The sequence below is a fragment of the Montipora foliosa genome, unplaced genomic scaffold (genome assembly GCF_036669935.1).
Source record: "Montipora foliosa isolate CH-2021 unplaced genomic scaffold, ASM3666993v2 scaffold_411, whole genome shotgun sequence".
In the NCBI taxonomy this organism is placed as follows: Eukaryota; Metazoa; Cnidaria; class Anthozoa; order Scleractinia; family Acroporidae; genus Montipora; species Montipora foliosa.
In genome coordinates, this window is record NW_027179714.1 from 202,109 (window position 1) to 219,608 (window position 17,500).

Below are 17,500 nucleotides of genomic sequence, written 5' to 3' on the forward strand. Positions count from 1 at the left end.
CAATAAAAAACTGGCCAGTGATTGTCCTAAATTTTCATAAACATTATCCGATGTGGCCAAATTTGTAAGGCCATGGAAGTAAAGCAACTTCTCAACAATCTTACCCTGAACGGCTGCAGTTTTGCCGCCGCGGTGGAGGGGGGTGTGGAAATGGATGTTCAAAAGGAAATTCAGTTTAAATTGGATGATTGGACTGCTCTTAAAAATAACCCAAGAAAACTATCCAAAGAAAACGCTTGTTTGAAAACAAATGAGGACCTCGGATTTTAAAGCGCTGATTGGCCTTCGAACGACTTGAAGCCCTTGTAGAACATGCTATTGCAGCCAGTAAGGGCAACCCTCTTAGAAGGGTAACCTGGCCTAAATTGTATTTTCCGCTTTGGTTTACATTAGAGGTAGGGTCACCCTAGGGTAGGGCCACCCTATCTGCTTGGTAGGGTAACCCTAGGAGGGCCAACTTTTTGCCCTGTGACCACTTGAGGTAGGGTCACCTTTTCTAGCAGGGTCAACTTTTGTGGGATCGGATTACTGTCAGATTGCAGTGAAAGTCTGTAATGAGGGTCACCCTTTCTCCGTAAACGGCCATAAAACAAATGTTCTATTAACTTGCCTGACGCACTCTACAAGCACTTGGACAGAACTATACGAGATCACTAGCCTTCACAACCTTTTCTCTGTCCGCAACCCTCACTTCCAAATATGCAAAGACTATTTATCCATCGCACGAACCATCCATCCTTCCCCCTCAACTGCTACCTGTACGCCTACAAACATATCGAACTCACGCTCCTAAGCTCCGACTACCCCTAGTTCTAAAAACTAAAACTCCATTGGTTTTTGTTTGCAGTAGGACAAGTTTGAACTAGTTAAAGTCGGAAAAGTCCGGAAGGTACAGTGAACACAGCTCGTCTTAGTTTTAGCGGTCAAAAATGCAAGCTGTTTTCTCAAGCAAAAACCAGGGATTGTCTCGCCTTTATGACCGGAAAGCCCCTCAAAGAGTTATACTATCTCGAGAGATGGTATATAACTCATCCTCATAAATGCCACAGCCAATTACATTGCCCGTAGTGACAGAAAAACGGAAATACTGGGTTGAGCTTTACCGCCGCAGACTGCAGTCAGATTACAATAAAATAGATAACCGTTCATCACACTGCACATGAAACACTAAGCAACCTACTTTGAAACTGATTTGTTCAACATTTTCATAACTTTTTTTCTCAAGAAAACGCCAATGAAGAGGAGAAATTAGAATTTCTGAACCGAGATTGATCTTATGAAAGTACTGAGGAAGAGTCCAAACGTGCTGAGATTTGTAGGCTGTTGGACAGAGGCCACTCCACAGAAGACGCCTCTTCGTCTGATTATGGAGTATGTTCCCCATGGAGACTTGCTTCACTGGTTGAGAGCAAAAAGAAGTCAGGTAATTATGTTAGCCAAACATCATTAGTAAGCCAATTCCTATAGATGCATTAAGTATTAAGGAAAACAAAGAATATTACAACATTTGATAGGAAAATTCAAAGGATGTTTTGTCCTAAGCGAGCTTCACTTGCATCTTAAAACTAAACTCATCTGGCCCCAGTTGTTCCAAGGGTGGATAGCGCTATCCACTGGATAACTCAATCGGTTTTGCTGGTGTTTATCTGCTGGATAGTGATTTATCCGGATGGCGCTATCCACCTTTTGAACAATCGAGGCCTGGGTGTTAGCCAAAACAAATTGTATGGTTGTGACTTTGTGGGTCAATGAGGACCACAAACCGCTTTTTTATGATAACACTTATTGCTTACTTGTATACACAGATTAAAGGTTCTACCTTGGGAGCTGTCGTTATTACTGAAAGCAAAAAACAGTATGCAGAGACAAAAGAATGCAACACAGCTACACTAGACCAGGTATATGCTTCTTAATTTTGATATGATGTTAAATCCAGGATGCAAACCTGATAGATCTTTATTCTCATTCCCTTGTGCCATTTTTTTTAAAAACTGCAGCAATATCAAATGCCTAAAACCCACAGTAAACATTATTGGATAGCCTTGTAGAAATTGTGTCTGCAGCTAAAGCTTATAGATACATGTACCAACAGGCCATATAATTGTGATTCAGGGATGCAGCTAAGTGCCGGCTGCTGGTGAAAATCGCCGCTTGAGAAAAGGGTGATCGCCGGCTGAATTGAGGCTGCATTTTTGCCGTCGATCGAAGCAACTGAGAAGATCGCAAATTATTTTCTACAAAGTTTAAAAGTCATTGGATGTATTAACAAAAAAAAAAAGAATTTCTGTTAGTCGACACGGAATTATCACTAGAATTCGATACTGGACATGAAATGAAAGCGTTGTTTAAGTACTTTTCGGCGTGTCTTCTCTTTCCTTGTATTTGCCATCTTGAAGAATGCCGGGTATTGTGAATGCCAGGTCCCTTTGATGCTCAGAGCACAAACTTAACGGCCACAACCGAACCAGCTTCGACCTGTTATGTTACACCGTGCAACGCCTGCTGGAACTTTTTTGCAGTGCCGTTGCACACAAGTTTCAACTAAAAGTTTCAACGTGTAACAGTGGCTTTGTGCTGCCATTGATAATTTTGAAGTGACCATGTAATCTGTTGTTTCTCTTACTAGAAGAGTAATAGACATTTAGAGTTATAGAAGGCAAAGTAGAGTGTTAACATAAATTGATTTGACTGTAAAAAAAAAATAAATAAACAATGCCAGCCCAAAAAAGGATAATTAACTTGAAGGCTGAGGCTTAAATCAATGTTTGTTAACTCAACTGCAATGAATCTTTTGTTAATTTAACGGAACAAATTTCTCACTTAGGGTGGTGAAGCAGATGGGATTAAAACAGTTGTGTTGTATGAAAACAGCTGCATTTCCACATGTGCCCCAGAACATGAGGAAATCATCGCTTCTGGCAACATTGATTCTGCATCACCCTTGATGTGCTTCCCCTCTACATCGGCAGAAGATCACAAAGAAACAATCACCTCTAGCAGCAATGAATGTGTGATACCCTTGATTGCCATTAGCTGCCCTACCACATCTGGGGAAGGACAGAAAAAAGCCCTCCCTTCTGGCAACGATGAATGCACAATACCCTTTTTAAGCCTCCCTTCAATAAGTGGAGAAGAATATGACGAAACCATTGCTTCTGGCAACAGTAAAAGCACAATACCATTGTCCAGCATCCCTCCTGCTTATGCAGGAGACGATGAAGGAGACCTCATCGGTGATATCAATGATGAAAGTGGGATTCCTTTGCTCAACTGCTCTTCAACATATCCAGCAGGAAATGAAGGAACTGACATCGCTGATGGCAGCAATGCGATACCTTTGGTGGTAGTTTCGTCATCCGCGTCAAACCAGGAAGATGTTCCCACCAAAAATATGGGCGATGAATGTGATGAGGATTGCGAGTCATTTGCTCCACTTGATCTTATAAAACTTGCCTGGCAGATTGCACGTGGCATGGTAAGCTAATAATGATTGGAATGACATAAGTCAATTTTCGCAAACCATCTGTTTGTAATCGCTATAATTGCTCAGCTAGCTTCAGGGTCTAGCCATAGCAGCAATACGATCTCTCTTTGTGACTGGGAATCACGATTACCTAAACTCTATCCAAGTCAGTGTTGTAATATTGTTGTGCGCAGCATTAAGGGAAATCTTTGCATTGCTTAAAAGGTGGTTGATTGGTCCTCTGAGCTTTGTAATGCCTGGCTTGGCATATCAGTACATGTTGTTGCTCCTAGTTTCTTTATGGTGTTCGGTTAGTATCATACTGATGAGATTTTTAGTGGAGTGGAAGTAGTGAACTCCTATCCTTGTATAAACAAATTCTTTCGTTTAAAAAGTGCTAATACCTAACGCTAAGTAAGTCTATTTGAAGAAATCAATTATGTTGGGAGTCACTTTCACTGGATGTACAATTGGCGTGATATGATCAAGGAGTCTCTTTGGCCCGACGGTTTCTTGAAATTCTCGAGTTCCCAAGCCACTAGCCAGGACTTTGCATCTCAAATCCATAGGAATACCCATGGTTATTCTTTTTCGTTTACAGACCTATCTTTCCCAGAAGGGCCTAGTCCACAGGGACTTAGCAGCAAGGAACATTCTCGTGGGTCATGGTAAGATAGTCAAGATTTCTGACTTTGGATTGATGAGGCATTTGTACCATGACGTGTACAAAGTAGACACTGGGAAGAAACTGCCAGTGAAGTGGATGGCTCCCGAGTCAATTTTTGAAGAGATCTTCACCACCAGGAGCGATGTGTGAGTATTAGTCTTGATAACTAACGCAATGCAGTGCGCGTGCAAGGATTGCAACAAAAAAAACATGGCTTCGATACAACAATCATTTTATTTGCTCAATGCATCCGTTATCTGTACTATTTTTCCTCATAATTGAACAAAGTGTTTTGATGGTTTTAGTCTTTTATGAGAAATATATTTTAGAAACGGTAACAATGCACTGAATGCAATGAACTTCGCAATTCGCAGACTCTTCTTTGTTATGGAAAGAACCCTGTTAAATGCAGGGCATGTGTAGTTAGTCAAAAAATTGCGATTGAATGTGGAAAGGCTTTCTCGGAAATACGCCTATTTCTCGAGAACCACTCGTTAGAATTGAACGCAATTTGGCACAAAGATACTTTGAAATACGTAACTGGAGTATTGAAAAAAATTAAACTTTAACAGAGGAAATTCTAGATATTCCAGTGAACCTTCAAGAAAAGATAATTAAAGATTTCTCTGTCAATTAAATTTTTATTAAAATAGTGTTAACTTGTGAGCATCGTTACAAGCTTGTTGCATGCAAATTATAAAGAAAATCTAACGACCAGTTTTTCTGCAAATAAACAAAACCGATTTTAAAGGTCTGTTTATATTTATTCATGTTGCCATGGCAATTGCATATACGTCAGCTTAACTATCAAAAAACCGAAGATCGTGTTGTTAACTTTTTACGTACCATTTTTGGGGACCAAAGGATCAAGGGTTTTAGAGAAAAAGGTAAATGAAACATTGGTAGGGAGTCAGGGTGGCTTAGTGGTTATCTATCGAGCCTCCCACCACTTCAATTCTGGCCTCGGCCAGCATGTGGGTTGAGTTTCAGTCGATCTCAACCTGACTCGAGGATTTTTCCTCCCTCATTAAAACCGACTCGCAGCTATTTAACATCTAGCTGTGGTGCTGTGCTCCGACATCAAACATGGACTGTATAGCGGCAGCCAGAGGCGCATTTGTATGCTTTCAGTCCGATGTCGTGAGCCGCGCGCATCGCAATTCAGTGCAAGTAAGGGTGATTAGCACTAGCAATATTTAACTGTGTTCAGCCACCTTAAGTCAGTACTGAAACACAAGATAATCAACATTGTTACGGTATTTTTCATTTCCTATTTTCCCATCCCCATAATGCAATACGTCTTGTGGGGTTCTTTACATAAAAACAATACAAGTTATTTACTGTTGGGCCTGTTTCATGCTTCAGTGAATTGGATATCCATTGCTTAACCCCCCCCCCCCCCCCCCCCCAAAAAAAAAAATGAACTGGAGATAACTTGTCATCTTTGGTATTGTATTAATTCAATTTCACTTCTAATTCCAAACTACACACCAGCGGCAAAATGAACACTATTTAGTTTTGCTGATCCATTTGTTTTACTTGCAGTTGGTCCTATGGCGTGGTCCTGTGGGAAATCGCAACTCTTGGTCAGTGATAAGAATTATTTATACAATTTTAATTAATATATTTTTACCATACTTTTAGTCGTTTGCTGATAATGAGACTCGAATGCAAGAACATCTGTTTTGTGAAACTACAGTTATTCAAAAGTGTGTGTATCATCTCTTCGATATTACGATAACCTGGCCCTGGCCTGGCCCGGATAACTTTATCCACTAGATAAGCCTCCATCATTTTTTTTTATAAATATACTCCACATTGCACAATTAAACGTTGGCCACTTGACTGGCTGACTGACTTGCCAATGACCCACTTACCATCTGACCTGTTGAACGAACGAGCAAACAAAGGAACGATTTTCTTATTTATTTTTTTTGCACTTTAAAAGCCCATTACATAAACTGTTAGTGACAGAGTGGCTGAAACAGTATGCTTATTAAATTGAAGCAACAATTAGACTATTGCACAAGACCGTGTTATTAAAGCTTGTCTCAGTGCTGTTTTTAGCTTTATATATAAATTTAAATTGGTTGCCTTACTTTGACAGAGTAGGTACAGGCTTTTGCAAACAGGTGATCTTAAATATATGAATACAAACCATGATTACGTTTATTTTGGAGACTAGACGTTGGGTTGTGAGTCATAAAATTTACACACAACCCGCGAAAAGTTCCCATTTCTTCGTTTCCCCGCCATTTACTATGTCATATCTTTTGTTCTAAATTAGATGGCCATATAGGATATCACACCACATATCAAGTCTTATTCGAGCCACTTCCGGAAACTAGAAATGAACCGATGATCAGTAAAAGTAGTACGACTGAGTGGAGTACAATTAAGGGAGTAATCGTGCAAATGATTCCAAAATTGGCCGAACGCGCAGCGCGAGGCCGATATAATTTAGGAAGTAATTGTGGAAATGGTTTCAAAATCAGCCGAACTCGCAGCACGAGGCTGATTAGAAATTACGAGTAATAGGTACGATTAGTTTTAAAAGCTGCTACTGTCCTGGTATGCGAAAGTTCAGTTTGGTTTTCAGTCCTTGGCTTTAAATCGTCGCATCCTTAAGCTCCCTATTCACGAAGTTAGGGAGAATGACCAAGAAAGATGAACTGGCGTTTCTAGTGCGTCTTGAAAGAAAAAGTGCATTTTCTGTTCACCGCTTGCTAGTTGGCACTTGTCTGTATAAAAAATTGAAATGAAAGTCTATGAGTTTTGTACTCTTGGTTCTCCGCCTTGCGAAACAATAGGCAGAAGTCTAATTTATATTATCACTATTGTCAGTCTACAGTCCATGAACCCAAGTCACCTCTCTTGGCTAGTGTCCAGGGTTTAAATTTTTCTCAGATTCTCTGTACACAAGTGTACTTACTTAACTAGTATTTTTTCTTTATAGTTCAAGAAAGCAGGCTTGAATTTTAGTACGTTTTCGGCTATGTAAAGTTCCTTCTAGGAAAAAAAAACCGGTTGTTACTGATTATGCTGCCGATCCATCCATCTAGGCCCGGAATTTTGTTTAAGTCTTGCACTAATTCGAGTGCTGAGGACAGGGATTTTACTAAAGCAATTAAAATCAATGTAGCATCATCCGAAAACTGGGTTATATTTACTTCGTGATTATCTGCGTAGACACTTCTTATGGTTGCGTTGTTTCCAGTTGCTTTGGCCATTACATGTACCTCCACGTAAAGGATAAAGGAGATGCGTTGACAGAGAACAGCCCTTTCTTACACCTCAAAAATTGAATGAAAAAGCCTGGACAGGCTGACTGACAGATGGATGGACTCATGCACTGACTGGTTCGATGAGTAAATGAACTAAGAAGAGTGAAACGTCTAGCCAGCTGACTGTTTGTCCAACTGCCTATCTGGCTGACCTACCGACCCACTCTGACTGACTAAATGAATGCGTTATCAAAGGAGCTGGCTGGTTAACTACAACTGTAACCGACTTAATGAGTGACTCAAAGGCTAACTGGCTGACCGGCTAACATTGACTAACAGGCTGACTGACTGACTGACTGACTGAGTAAACAAATGAGGGAATGAACCAAATCTGGCCATCCAACTAGTAAAGCAACTATCCAAAGGACTGAGCGGTTGACACAGAGACTGAGTGGTTAACCAATCGATTAATTGAATAACTGACTGACAGGCTGAATGAGCAAGGAAAGAAATGAAGGAATTTAGTGTGATGAATGAGCAGACTCACACAAATTAGATCACGCAAACGAACGGGGAAACATACTCAGGTTTTTTTTTTGTGTGTGTTTTGTTTTGTTTGGGAGAGGGGGTGGGGTGAGGAGAGGCTAAACGTCTGTAAGATAGTCCAACGCCAAGGTTTATGCGTGACCAATCCGCCACTTTTTTCTCAGTTCATGATAAAAATGGGCTGAACGATCTCGATTTTCCCAACTTTGTGTGTACTTGTTTATTGTGAGGTTCAAATGTTTATGAAATCGGGGTTTTCTTTAGTAAAACACCTCGCTTTCTTTAAATGGTTGATGGTGTGCCTCAAGACATGTTTTGTGAATAATTTACAGGGGGCTCACCTTACGCTCTGAAGAAACACAAAGAGGTCTTGGAGAGCTTGAAGAGTGGTTACCGACTGGAAAAACCTGACATCTGCACAGACCGTGTGTAAGTTCTCCCTAAGTAACTATAGACAGGAAACATCATATGAAACCATTTTAAGAAAGGTGTGGTACATACGATCGAAGGAGGAATGTTTTGAATTTCATAGTGTGAGTGAGTTGTTTGATCTGTTTTCATGCCTCTTTGCATCCGTCTTCCTGAAACAGAAAATGCTTGATGATAACTACTAGGCTAACTACCAGCTAACACAGTTGAAATTTGTTGGGACTTCATTAGAATGTGAATTTCAAAGAAAGACCCCCTGTCGTATCTGGTCTCGCAGAACTCAAAGATGTACAAAGCCACTGGCTTTGCCTTAGTTTCCATTTCCTCCGACTCACACTTCCTGAAACGACATAAGAATTGACTGGAGCTACAGTTACATGGATTTCAGAAACCACCTTTAGGTATTTTACTAGTTTACCTACATTGTAGAAATGCTGCCGAGGGGAAGGGAGATAGTCAAGTAGGCTTGCAGTAATTTAACGACGGTTCGCTGGCGAAGCTGCGATAACGTTTATCACAGATAAAAGAAGCAAAAATGAACTACAAGACTAAGAAACAGAGCAGTTTTACAGGTTAAGTTACCTCGGATTGGCAAAGTAGCTGCAAGCTTCTGTTGTAATTATAATCTTCTGTGTAACGAGCAATTTACTCACATTTATTAGGAACGAAGACTCTGGGACGTGCATCTTAAAGGCCCAGTTTCACCCATTCGGCATTGCGCCCGTTTGTTATTGTTTTTAAATGACGAAATGATTCCTTATTAGCTCTTTGCTTATCGCCGGTTTCCTCTGTTTCTTGTCGATTCGAAGCGCGCCAATTTAAGATTGTCTTTTTCACTTTCTTTGGCTAATAACTCGTATTGAAAAGTTTACCGCATCCGTGGTTCATGGACAGCCTTTTACAAGACGCCGCAAACACAGCTGTAAATTTTTACGGGTCAGCACTGGACTCTAACGAAGAGGACAACGAGGAAGAAGGATTAGACGTAACTACAGAGGTGAGACATTTCAAATGACAATTTGCACGCGGCCGCGGTACTGAATTTATATTTCGTTACAACACCTGAATTGTTTCTTTCTTTTTCAGGGAATAGAAAATGAAAGACTCAACTGTATTTGTTCAGGGCAATGTGCACGGAAGAGAGGAAGAGGAGAGTGTCCGTGCAAAGCAGTCGACCTCAGTTGTGCCGACGCTTGTAAATAATTGTGTCAAGTCCAAGTGCAAAAATCAGCTATGAGAACACCGTATGATACAGAAGCTTACAAATGAATGTTCTATCACAATAATTTAACCATTCTTCTAGCGTTTATTTATATATTTTTTCATCTACGGATTTGGTATCAACAGTAGCAGTCACACAAAGAAGCCAGAAAGAAGCCAGGAAAATATATAAATTCCTGATGGTGCCGAGCGGTGGGACTTTCCATTCACGATTTGACCCTGGGGTATGGACGAGTAGGTTCTTACTGGTCGGATTTTTGTCGGAACCCTTTGAAAAAACCTTTCCTACCCCTTCACTTTTTGTCGGTGCCTTTGAAAAAGATTCCTACCAGTCGAATTCTGATTGGCCTCATCCATAGGGGTTGGGGGGGGGGGGGGCGTGGGGGTGTCAACATCCATCGGCATTGCTCATTCTCAAATATGTAATGCTGGCATGTAGCCGTAAATCTCAAGCTTGTATAGGTTATCTTTATTCGAAAATTATCTTTATTTTGTGAAGTTTCTTGCTAGGAATTCATTCAATCCCTGGATACCCCTACAAAGAATGACTTGCTGTTAAATCATTGAGTCTGGGCAGGGGCAGTTTGGACTTCGCTAAAAAGCTAGTTGCAGACAACCTACCCGAAGAGCCTGCACCTCCAAAATACCTACCTGTACCATAGTGCCAGTGTCAGGTTTGTGTGCCAATGGAAACAGAGGAAGAAAATGTCTGTTGCAAGAAACGGCAGTGCATCACTTCTTATTGAACATTTCATAACATTTGCTTGGACAGAGACATTCTTGAAGTGTGCATGAAGGCACGGTGTGATATCAGAGCTGATGAATTCCATTTTTCCATGGAAAGCTTACGCAAAGCAGCCTATCGTCAGTTCTCTCTCTGGAAATATAGGAAATTGGGTACAGGGAACAAGACGAGTCCTACGTGCTTGTGCAGTAAGGATGATTCGACAAGCATTCCCTTCTCCTGGTGTGAGATACATGGGATTTCGAAATAATTGACATGTGAACATCTGTCACTCATGCTTAGTGCATATTATAAGCCTGATCAGAAACACATATTCCCTCCCATGCCCATTTTTACCTTGGCCTGGATCATGTTATTGGGTTGTCTGGCCAATCACTACTGATAGTCATAAGCAGAAAATGAACTTTGTCAAGACGTATTTATTCTGTTACCTGCTATTTCTATACATTTAAAGAAACCAACTTATTAACTGCATATAACAAGTACTGAATTTACATAAAACTTTGTTGAAAAATGATGTAATTCAAAACTATTGCTTGCTTTTCTTCGTCATTATTATAAATTTATCTTTATCATTATTTATAAATTCATTCCATCAGCTTGCTGTAGATGTCTGCTATGAAAAGTGGGACTATTTCCCTGCTGATTCATCTACTAGGACGTAACATAGATATGAAACATTGTTTTGTTCAAACCTTTCCATGTAACAGGGAAAGCCCTTAGTCCATTTGTACTTCAGTCTGTAAATGTTAATAAATACATGGACATTTTAGAAACAGTTTCTGATGCAGAAAGATGTAGCATGCTGTTCCAATGCTCATTTTAGCTTCTTTTCAAAACAAAAAGGTCCTTTCATCAACTCTTCAGTTGGCGGGGGCTCCTTCATGCCAATAGTGTGGGCAATTTGCTTTGGGTAAGATTCATTCATTCTATCGGAAGGCAATGTGAAACTTCCCTCATACATGAGGCGCCTACGCAGCATTTTTGCTACAGGTAAGGGGAAGTAACTGAAAGATTTTTCTTCTTTCACAATTTCGGCATGAAAATTTTCAAACCTTTTTGACTATTTTCTATGGCCTTGTTCTTTTCGCGCTTTAGTAAGTTTTGATTTTCTTGACAAGTGCACGTTGTGGTTGATTGCAGCCAGCGTTACTCTCATGATGAAGTAAGGATACCTAGTAGAAGGTGATCAGATACTACACAGTTATTACTTGCAACACACAAAGTAAATAAATAAATTGGTTTCACTGGATCCTGTAGTGGTTCTAAATTGAGTGTTGGAAAACCAAAACCAAACCAATTACTAAACAATTACCAGTAGACCTCTCAGCCATTCAAGTGAAACCAGAACAGAAGCAACTGCCCGATTACTATCAACACTCAATTGACTTCCTTCGATGACTGAAGTAAACAACTCCAATAATCTAAAAGCAATTGCTCCAGCAAAATAATCAGCTTCTTTTCCACAATTTCATTTTCAGACAGGCTCAAGGCTGTTAATGGTTACAGTGTAATCATGATTACAACTGCAGACCACACTACACTAAATTATGATGAATATAAAGTCTATGGAGCCTGCAAAAGACAGAGACACCAAGGCTTTTTCAACATTTTGCACTGTAATGTATAAATCACATTTGAAAAAGAAAAAAAGGGCTGCTAGGACAACTATAACAGGACAATAACGAAAAAAAAAATTCAACACTTTTTATGATCTGAGATCGAGGGGCAGGTGTGATAAGACTCATTTCCACAAGTTGTGTATACATGATAACCAAGATCGTACGAAGTCGAAGGTAACTCATCGCCATCGGGAGAAGGGTCTCTGTCAGCTCTAAAGCAAAATGTGAACACAAATTCCCATAAGTTACCGCTTCATTAGGAGCAATATAAGCTTAGCTTCCATCGCCCAAACAACGAGAACGCTTACTTTTATACGCGGTCGAAATCGAAAGCTTACGTAAAGCAAGCTCACCTTCGATGTAGAAGATACTCTGCAAATTCGCCATCCGTGAACCTCCCCAGACTGACTTTCCTCTCTCTCCAAAGATTAAACACGGATTGGCGAAGACGAATATACTGAGTGGAACCCGGTAAACGGGGCCTTCCAACCCGCGTAGTTCACTCCTTATCCTCTTCAGTCACACCACAGCTACATGCTCACACAAAATGATCGAACTGAACGCCTTATTAAAATCTTTATCCGAAATATAGATGAAAAGCAAGAATATAATAACAAAGAATTCCTATTTCCATTAATTGCAGAAACTGAAATAGAAAAATAACTACGGATTGAAATGGATTTCGAAGTGATTCACTCAGGCGCGCAATGCATTATGGGTGAAACTGGGCCATTAATTCCTCAATTCACGCGTAACCACAATTCCTTGCGCCCCTGACCTTTCCGCGACCACAATTCCTCGCGTTTCGAAGAAAAAATGTGTTCTTCTCCCGATTAGAGAGCTGCCTCGTTCGTTCCGGGTTCACTCACTGCGGAAGCAATTACAGTTGACATATCCTGTTCAGTAAGCTACACATCAATTAAAGGGAAACAGTGTTAATAGGTTATGTGAAGATCATCGATTTTCCTGCATAAAAGAAAACTTCTTTATTTGTTCATCTTTAAGGTACACCTTGATGACAGATTGTTGGAACCAGGACCCAGATGAACGGCCAAGCTTTGAGCGGCTGTATAAGAGACTTGACGATATGTTGGAAGAGCAAGGGGAGTACTTTAGCTGGGACAATCACGACGAATCGAAATATTATTATAGCACACAGGCGTCAAAGACAGCAGAAGTTGATGAACTTGACAACCTTGAAGTTGCAAACCTGCCGGATGTGTCCAAGGTAAGTTTTGTAGAACAAACTTCTTGCAGTTGTAGACTTGTGCTTGGCCTTGCATGACAACTGAATTTGTGTATTGAAGTTACCTTCAATCTTATGCTATCATACCTTTCATCTTAGCAGGGGTCAAATGCAGCAGAAGCCGATGAAGCAGTCATAATCCAAGTTGAAAAACCAGAGAATGGTGTCCAAGGCAAGTCTTATCATATGAGCTCCAAGCTGCACAGCAATGAATTGGTTCATTAAAATCACTTATGAAACTCAGTAAACTTATGCAATCATACTTTGATCTCATTGTTAATAGATGCAAGAAACAGACGTTTAGGAACAGGAAAATCATCAGGCTGTAAGCACACAGAATGTGTCCAAGACGAGTCTTCAAGCTGAATGATTTACAGTTGTCAGCAAATGCTTGCTGAGCATAGCTATGAATATTTTTAGTTAAAGTAACTTATCAGACTTAGCTATAAAGCTTTTCTCTTAGTCTTCTCGGTTTTAGATTGGCATTGTAGTCAGATTGCTGCTTAAGCTATTTGTTTATTTATTTATTTATTTATTTATTTATTTATTTATTATCAAGTGAGATATTACACTGTCTAAGTACAACCAAACAGCCGACTTTCAGGCACATGTTCTTACCGAGACCGACAGATTTTAACAATTTAAAGCTCAAAGATCTGCCTTGTCTTGACTTTGTTTGGCCATTAACAAGCAAGAAAAGGGAAGAATCTCGGACGACACCATTATCGTAACCTTAGGTGCACTCCTCTCGTCTCATGGTCCACTCTGCTCAAACAAACACAATGGCGTGCTTCTAGTCAGTGAGGGCAAGTTTACTTGCACTGTTCGCGAGAAGCAGGTCAGGCCAGAGTTTTTCATTGCTCTTCTAGAAGGCATTTGTTGCATATGTTGGCTAAGTCATTCAATTGTTAAAACGTCAAAAAGCTGGAGTAGGCTGCGACATACTAATCATCATCATTATTTATTTTCTTATTTTAATAGTTTATTTCTTCGCATGTTTTGGCAATCCGTTACACCCAGCATTCCTCCATTGTTACGCCTGTAGAAGATGACTGAGTGCTTTTAATAGGCAATTTTCACGATAGCGTCATTTGACTACAACCACTAGAATTCAGTTTGTTTTTCTTCTCTTCTTTAACTTTTGTATTCCCAGCGGGCTCGAAATACCAATAGCTCTAGTTAGCATGGGACAAGCAAAATCTGCAGGATTCTGGTATTTGTAGCCAAATGGCGTCATCATGCAAATGTCCTATTGGTGAATCTAAGTTCAACTGAGCAAATATTTAAATTAACGTTACGAACGGACTTTCTCAACATGGCAAGCTCTTAATTAAAGTCGCCTTCAACCCACTTCAGAAGTGCACATAGTTAGATCTTCGCCTAATTTTGATATTAAACACCAAGTGTCCCTTTAACTGTAAGCATTTTGCTGCCTGTTTAAACAACAAAGTATGTGTTAGGGTTAGCATAATATTCAGGTTATGGTCAATGCAGCTGATAATTTTTCCTTGCTCAGTGCAGTTTAGAGGACACTTGATAATGTTAATTGTGAGCATTTCTGGACACAAGTGATGTTAAGTTGCGCGGAAGAGCAAGGAACACTTCTTGACGCTTATCAACATCGGCGTACATCTCAATTTAGTATAATTACATCGGTGATTATTGACACTTCTCTGCGCTGATTGGTTGCCAATGAGATGATTATTACGGGATAATCACTTAAGCGGTTTTTCAAAATGGCCGCAGGCGGAAGAGCAATGGGACAACATCGGCGTACATCTCGATATGTGCATTTTTGGACATATCGCATCCGCCACTTTCTGGGTTTTCTTTTTCTCTAGGATAAACTTTTGACGTCATGTTTTGTCTCAACAAGGCTTCTACCGAGACCCCAATCAACCTAAGGACTCGTTCAACTATTTAAACACCCTCTTCCAAGCAAAATTATAACGTGTTGGCCTTAAGACTTTGGCAGTGTAAAGAAAAGAAACATTTTCAGTAAGATGAAGGGAGTATTCAACCAAAAGAAACACAAAATAGGATAGCTTATTAGTAACCATGCCAGGCCCTAAATTAGAAACAGCGATAGGTCGTGACGTTTTAAAGAAAAGGAGCACAAAACGATAAGTAAAATAAATCAATTTCTTAATTTTGGTAATTTTTGTAAAAGTGCAAGCTGCACTTAAAGTATGTGCTCTGTTATGTTGTAGATGGTGCATTGGCATAATAAAAAAGAAATTAGAGTAAAATTTCACTGCGTTATGTTTCTAAAGAAGGAGGGGAACAAGAAATACAAAATAAGTTAGCTTGTAATTAAATTTGCCAGGCCCGAAATTAGAAATAGTTATAGTCCTTGACATGTTAAAGAAAAGGAGCACATAACGATAAGTATAATAAATCAATTTCTTAATTTTGGTAATTTTTGTAAAAGTGCAAACTGCACTTAAAGTATGTGCGCTATTATGTTGTAGATGGTGCATTGGCATAATAAAAAAGAAAGTAGAGTAAAATTTCACTGCGTTATGTTTCTAAAGAAGGAGGGGAACAAGAAATACAAAATAAGTTAGCTTGTAAGTAAATATGCCAGGCCCGAAATTAGAAACAGCGATAGTCCTTGACATTTTAAAGAAAAGGAGCACATAACGATAAGTATAATAAATCAATTTCTTAATTTTGGTAATTTTTGTAAAAGTGCAAGCTGCACTTAAAGTATGTGCTCTATTATTTTGTAGATGGTGCATTGGCATAATAAAAAAGAAAGTAGAGTAAAATTTTGTGTTTCACTGATTTATGTTTGTGAAGAAAGAGTGGAACAAGGGAAGGTCAGACATTCAAATGATGGCACAGTAGCTTCTTCGCTGTAAGTAAGAACGTACAGAGGACAATGTTGAGACGGGAAAAATAGACAAGGAGACTAAAACAGAACCACATGTTACCATGAATAGATGGTTTCCACGTGACGTCACAGCGGCCATTTTGGTGTACTAGCACAATAGACATCCTCTCCCTTGGGGACTGAACTCTACTTTTATGCAAATTCTGCGCAAATATTTTCTATTGTTTTGTACACCAAAATGGCCGTCAACTCACGTGAGTGAAAACCATCTATTGGTGGGGGAAACGGTGCAACGAAAGGTGTAAGAGGAATGACACTTTTATAGGCAACTGATAGGGAGCGTAACACTAACAGCCAGTCATTATCACAAGGACCGTAAATGTATCTAATGACCGTGTTTGTAGTGTTCATTACATTTAGATGGTTATGCGCTGCGGGTAAGGTAGGTATATACATAAGGTGTCTTTTGGCCACTCTCAAGAATACCATAATATTCTTTGTTTGTCCTCCAAAATTTTGCATAAGCATTGTTTTTATTTTCTCTTGGGACCCTTGTAAGTCCCAAGAGAAACTGGAACATTAGGCCACTTTCAAAAATACCGTAATACTCTTTGTATTAGCATTCTCTTGGGATTTACAATGGTCCCAAGAGAAAATAAAAGCAATGGTTATGCAAAATTTTGGAGGGCAAAGAGTATCGTGGTATTTTTGAAAGTAGCTTATTGGAGAGGGCTTCTTAAACAACGCTGACATAAATTAGAAGGGGAAAATTGTCGACAGACAAGCTGGTCCAGAAAACGTTTTGAATGCACATTGACTTACCCATCGCAAGCAGAAATCTACAGTGAGTCTGAACAGGACTGTCGACAACATATGGAACGTTCCATATTCTGTGACAGGTTGACATCTAAAACAACGTTCACTGTGGGGACGATGACGCAAAACATTTTTTAGCTTAGCCACAGACAAACGTCTCCTTTTCAACTTAAAATAAGGAGCAATTTTCTAGAAGCATATGTTGACCGCTGTGTTCCTAACTTGTTCTTTTAAATTGCAACTGAACCTTTTCTTTTACAGTCCTTTTTTAAAATCTGTCATCGCCAAAATTTTGGTTGAAGAATTTCATGCCCTTCGCGATTTCCGAGTTCTGTTTTTTTTTTTTTTTTGAAGGGGGGGGAGGGGGGTGGAGACTGGGCTGAGTGACTCATGCAAAAGAACTTAGCTTTCTACAAAGACCACACACCGGTTTGGCATATCGCCTTGAACTGACGCTTTTTTACTAAAAATTACTTTGTAAACATGTCTTACTCGCTTCAATGTGTTCTGGTCGATATCCCTTTGTAGACGTCACAATAGGCTTGATCCAGTCCCCTCGTAGAACCACTGTTTTCGCAATCCGTCATAAATATCGGGCAAAAGCAATGCCCTTAAACACTCACTATCAATCGTGAATTTAACCAATTCAAAACAAATTCTTTGCATGTTGCTTTAAAAAAAAGTA

At 39.7% G+C, this 17,500-nt stretch overlaps 1 protein-coding gene across 2 annotated transcripts; it reads left to right on the forward strand.

Annotated features, from left to right (window-relative positions):
- Positions 1 to 1,274: 1,274 nt before the first annotated feature.
- On the forward strand, positions 1,275 to 15,934 carry LOC137988212 (uncharacterized). Of its 2 annotated transcripts, none has more exons than XM_068834257.1 (8): positions 1,275 to 1,423; positions 1,806 to 1,898; positions 2,825 to 3,475; positions 4,065 to 4,276; positions 5,676 to 5,716; positions 8,233 to 8,329; positions 12,923 to 13,145; positions 13,263 to 15,934. In XM_068834257.1, exons 1-8 carry the CDS (start codon positions 1,277 to 1,279, stop codon positions 13,386 to 13,388), a joined length of 1,590 nt encoding a protein of 529 aa, XP_068690358.1. In that variant the 5' UTR covers positions 1,275 to 1,276; the 3' UTR covers positions 13,389 to 15,934. The 2 variants fall into 2 exon arrangements, with proteins under 2 accessions (XP_068690358.1, XP_068690359.1); XM_068834258.1 differs by having other exon boundaries at positions 13,266 to 15,934.
- Positions 15,935 to 17,500: the final 1,566 nt, after the last annotated feature.

Excerpts from the sequence above, each read along its gene's own strand:
- LOC137988212 (XM_068834257.1), top strand. The coding sequence starts at position 1,277 with ATGAAAGTACTGAGGAAGAGTCCAAACGTGCTGAGATTTGTAGGCTGT. Across the intron at positions 1,424-1,805 it reads TGAGAGCAAAAAGAAGTCAG|ATTAAAGGTTCTACCTTGGG; the intron begins GTAATTATGTTA and ends TTGTATACACAG. Across the intron at positions 3,476-4,064 it reads GGCAGATTGCACGTGGCATG|ACCTATCTTTCCCAGAAGGG; the intron begins GTAAGCTAATAA and ends TTTCGTTTACAG.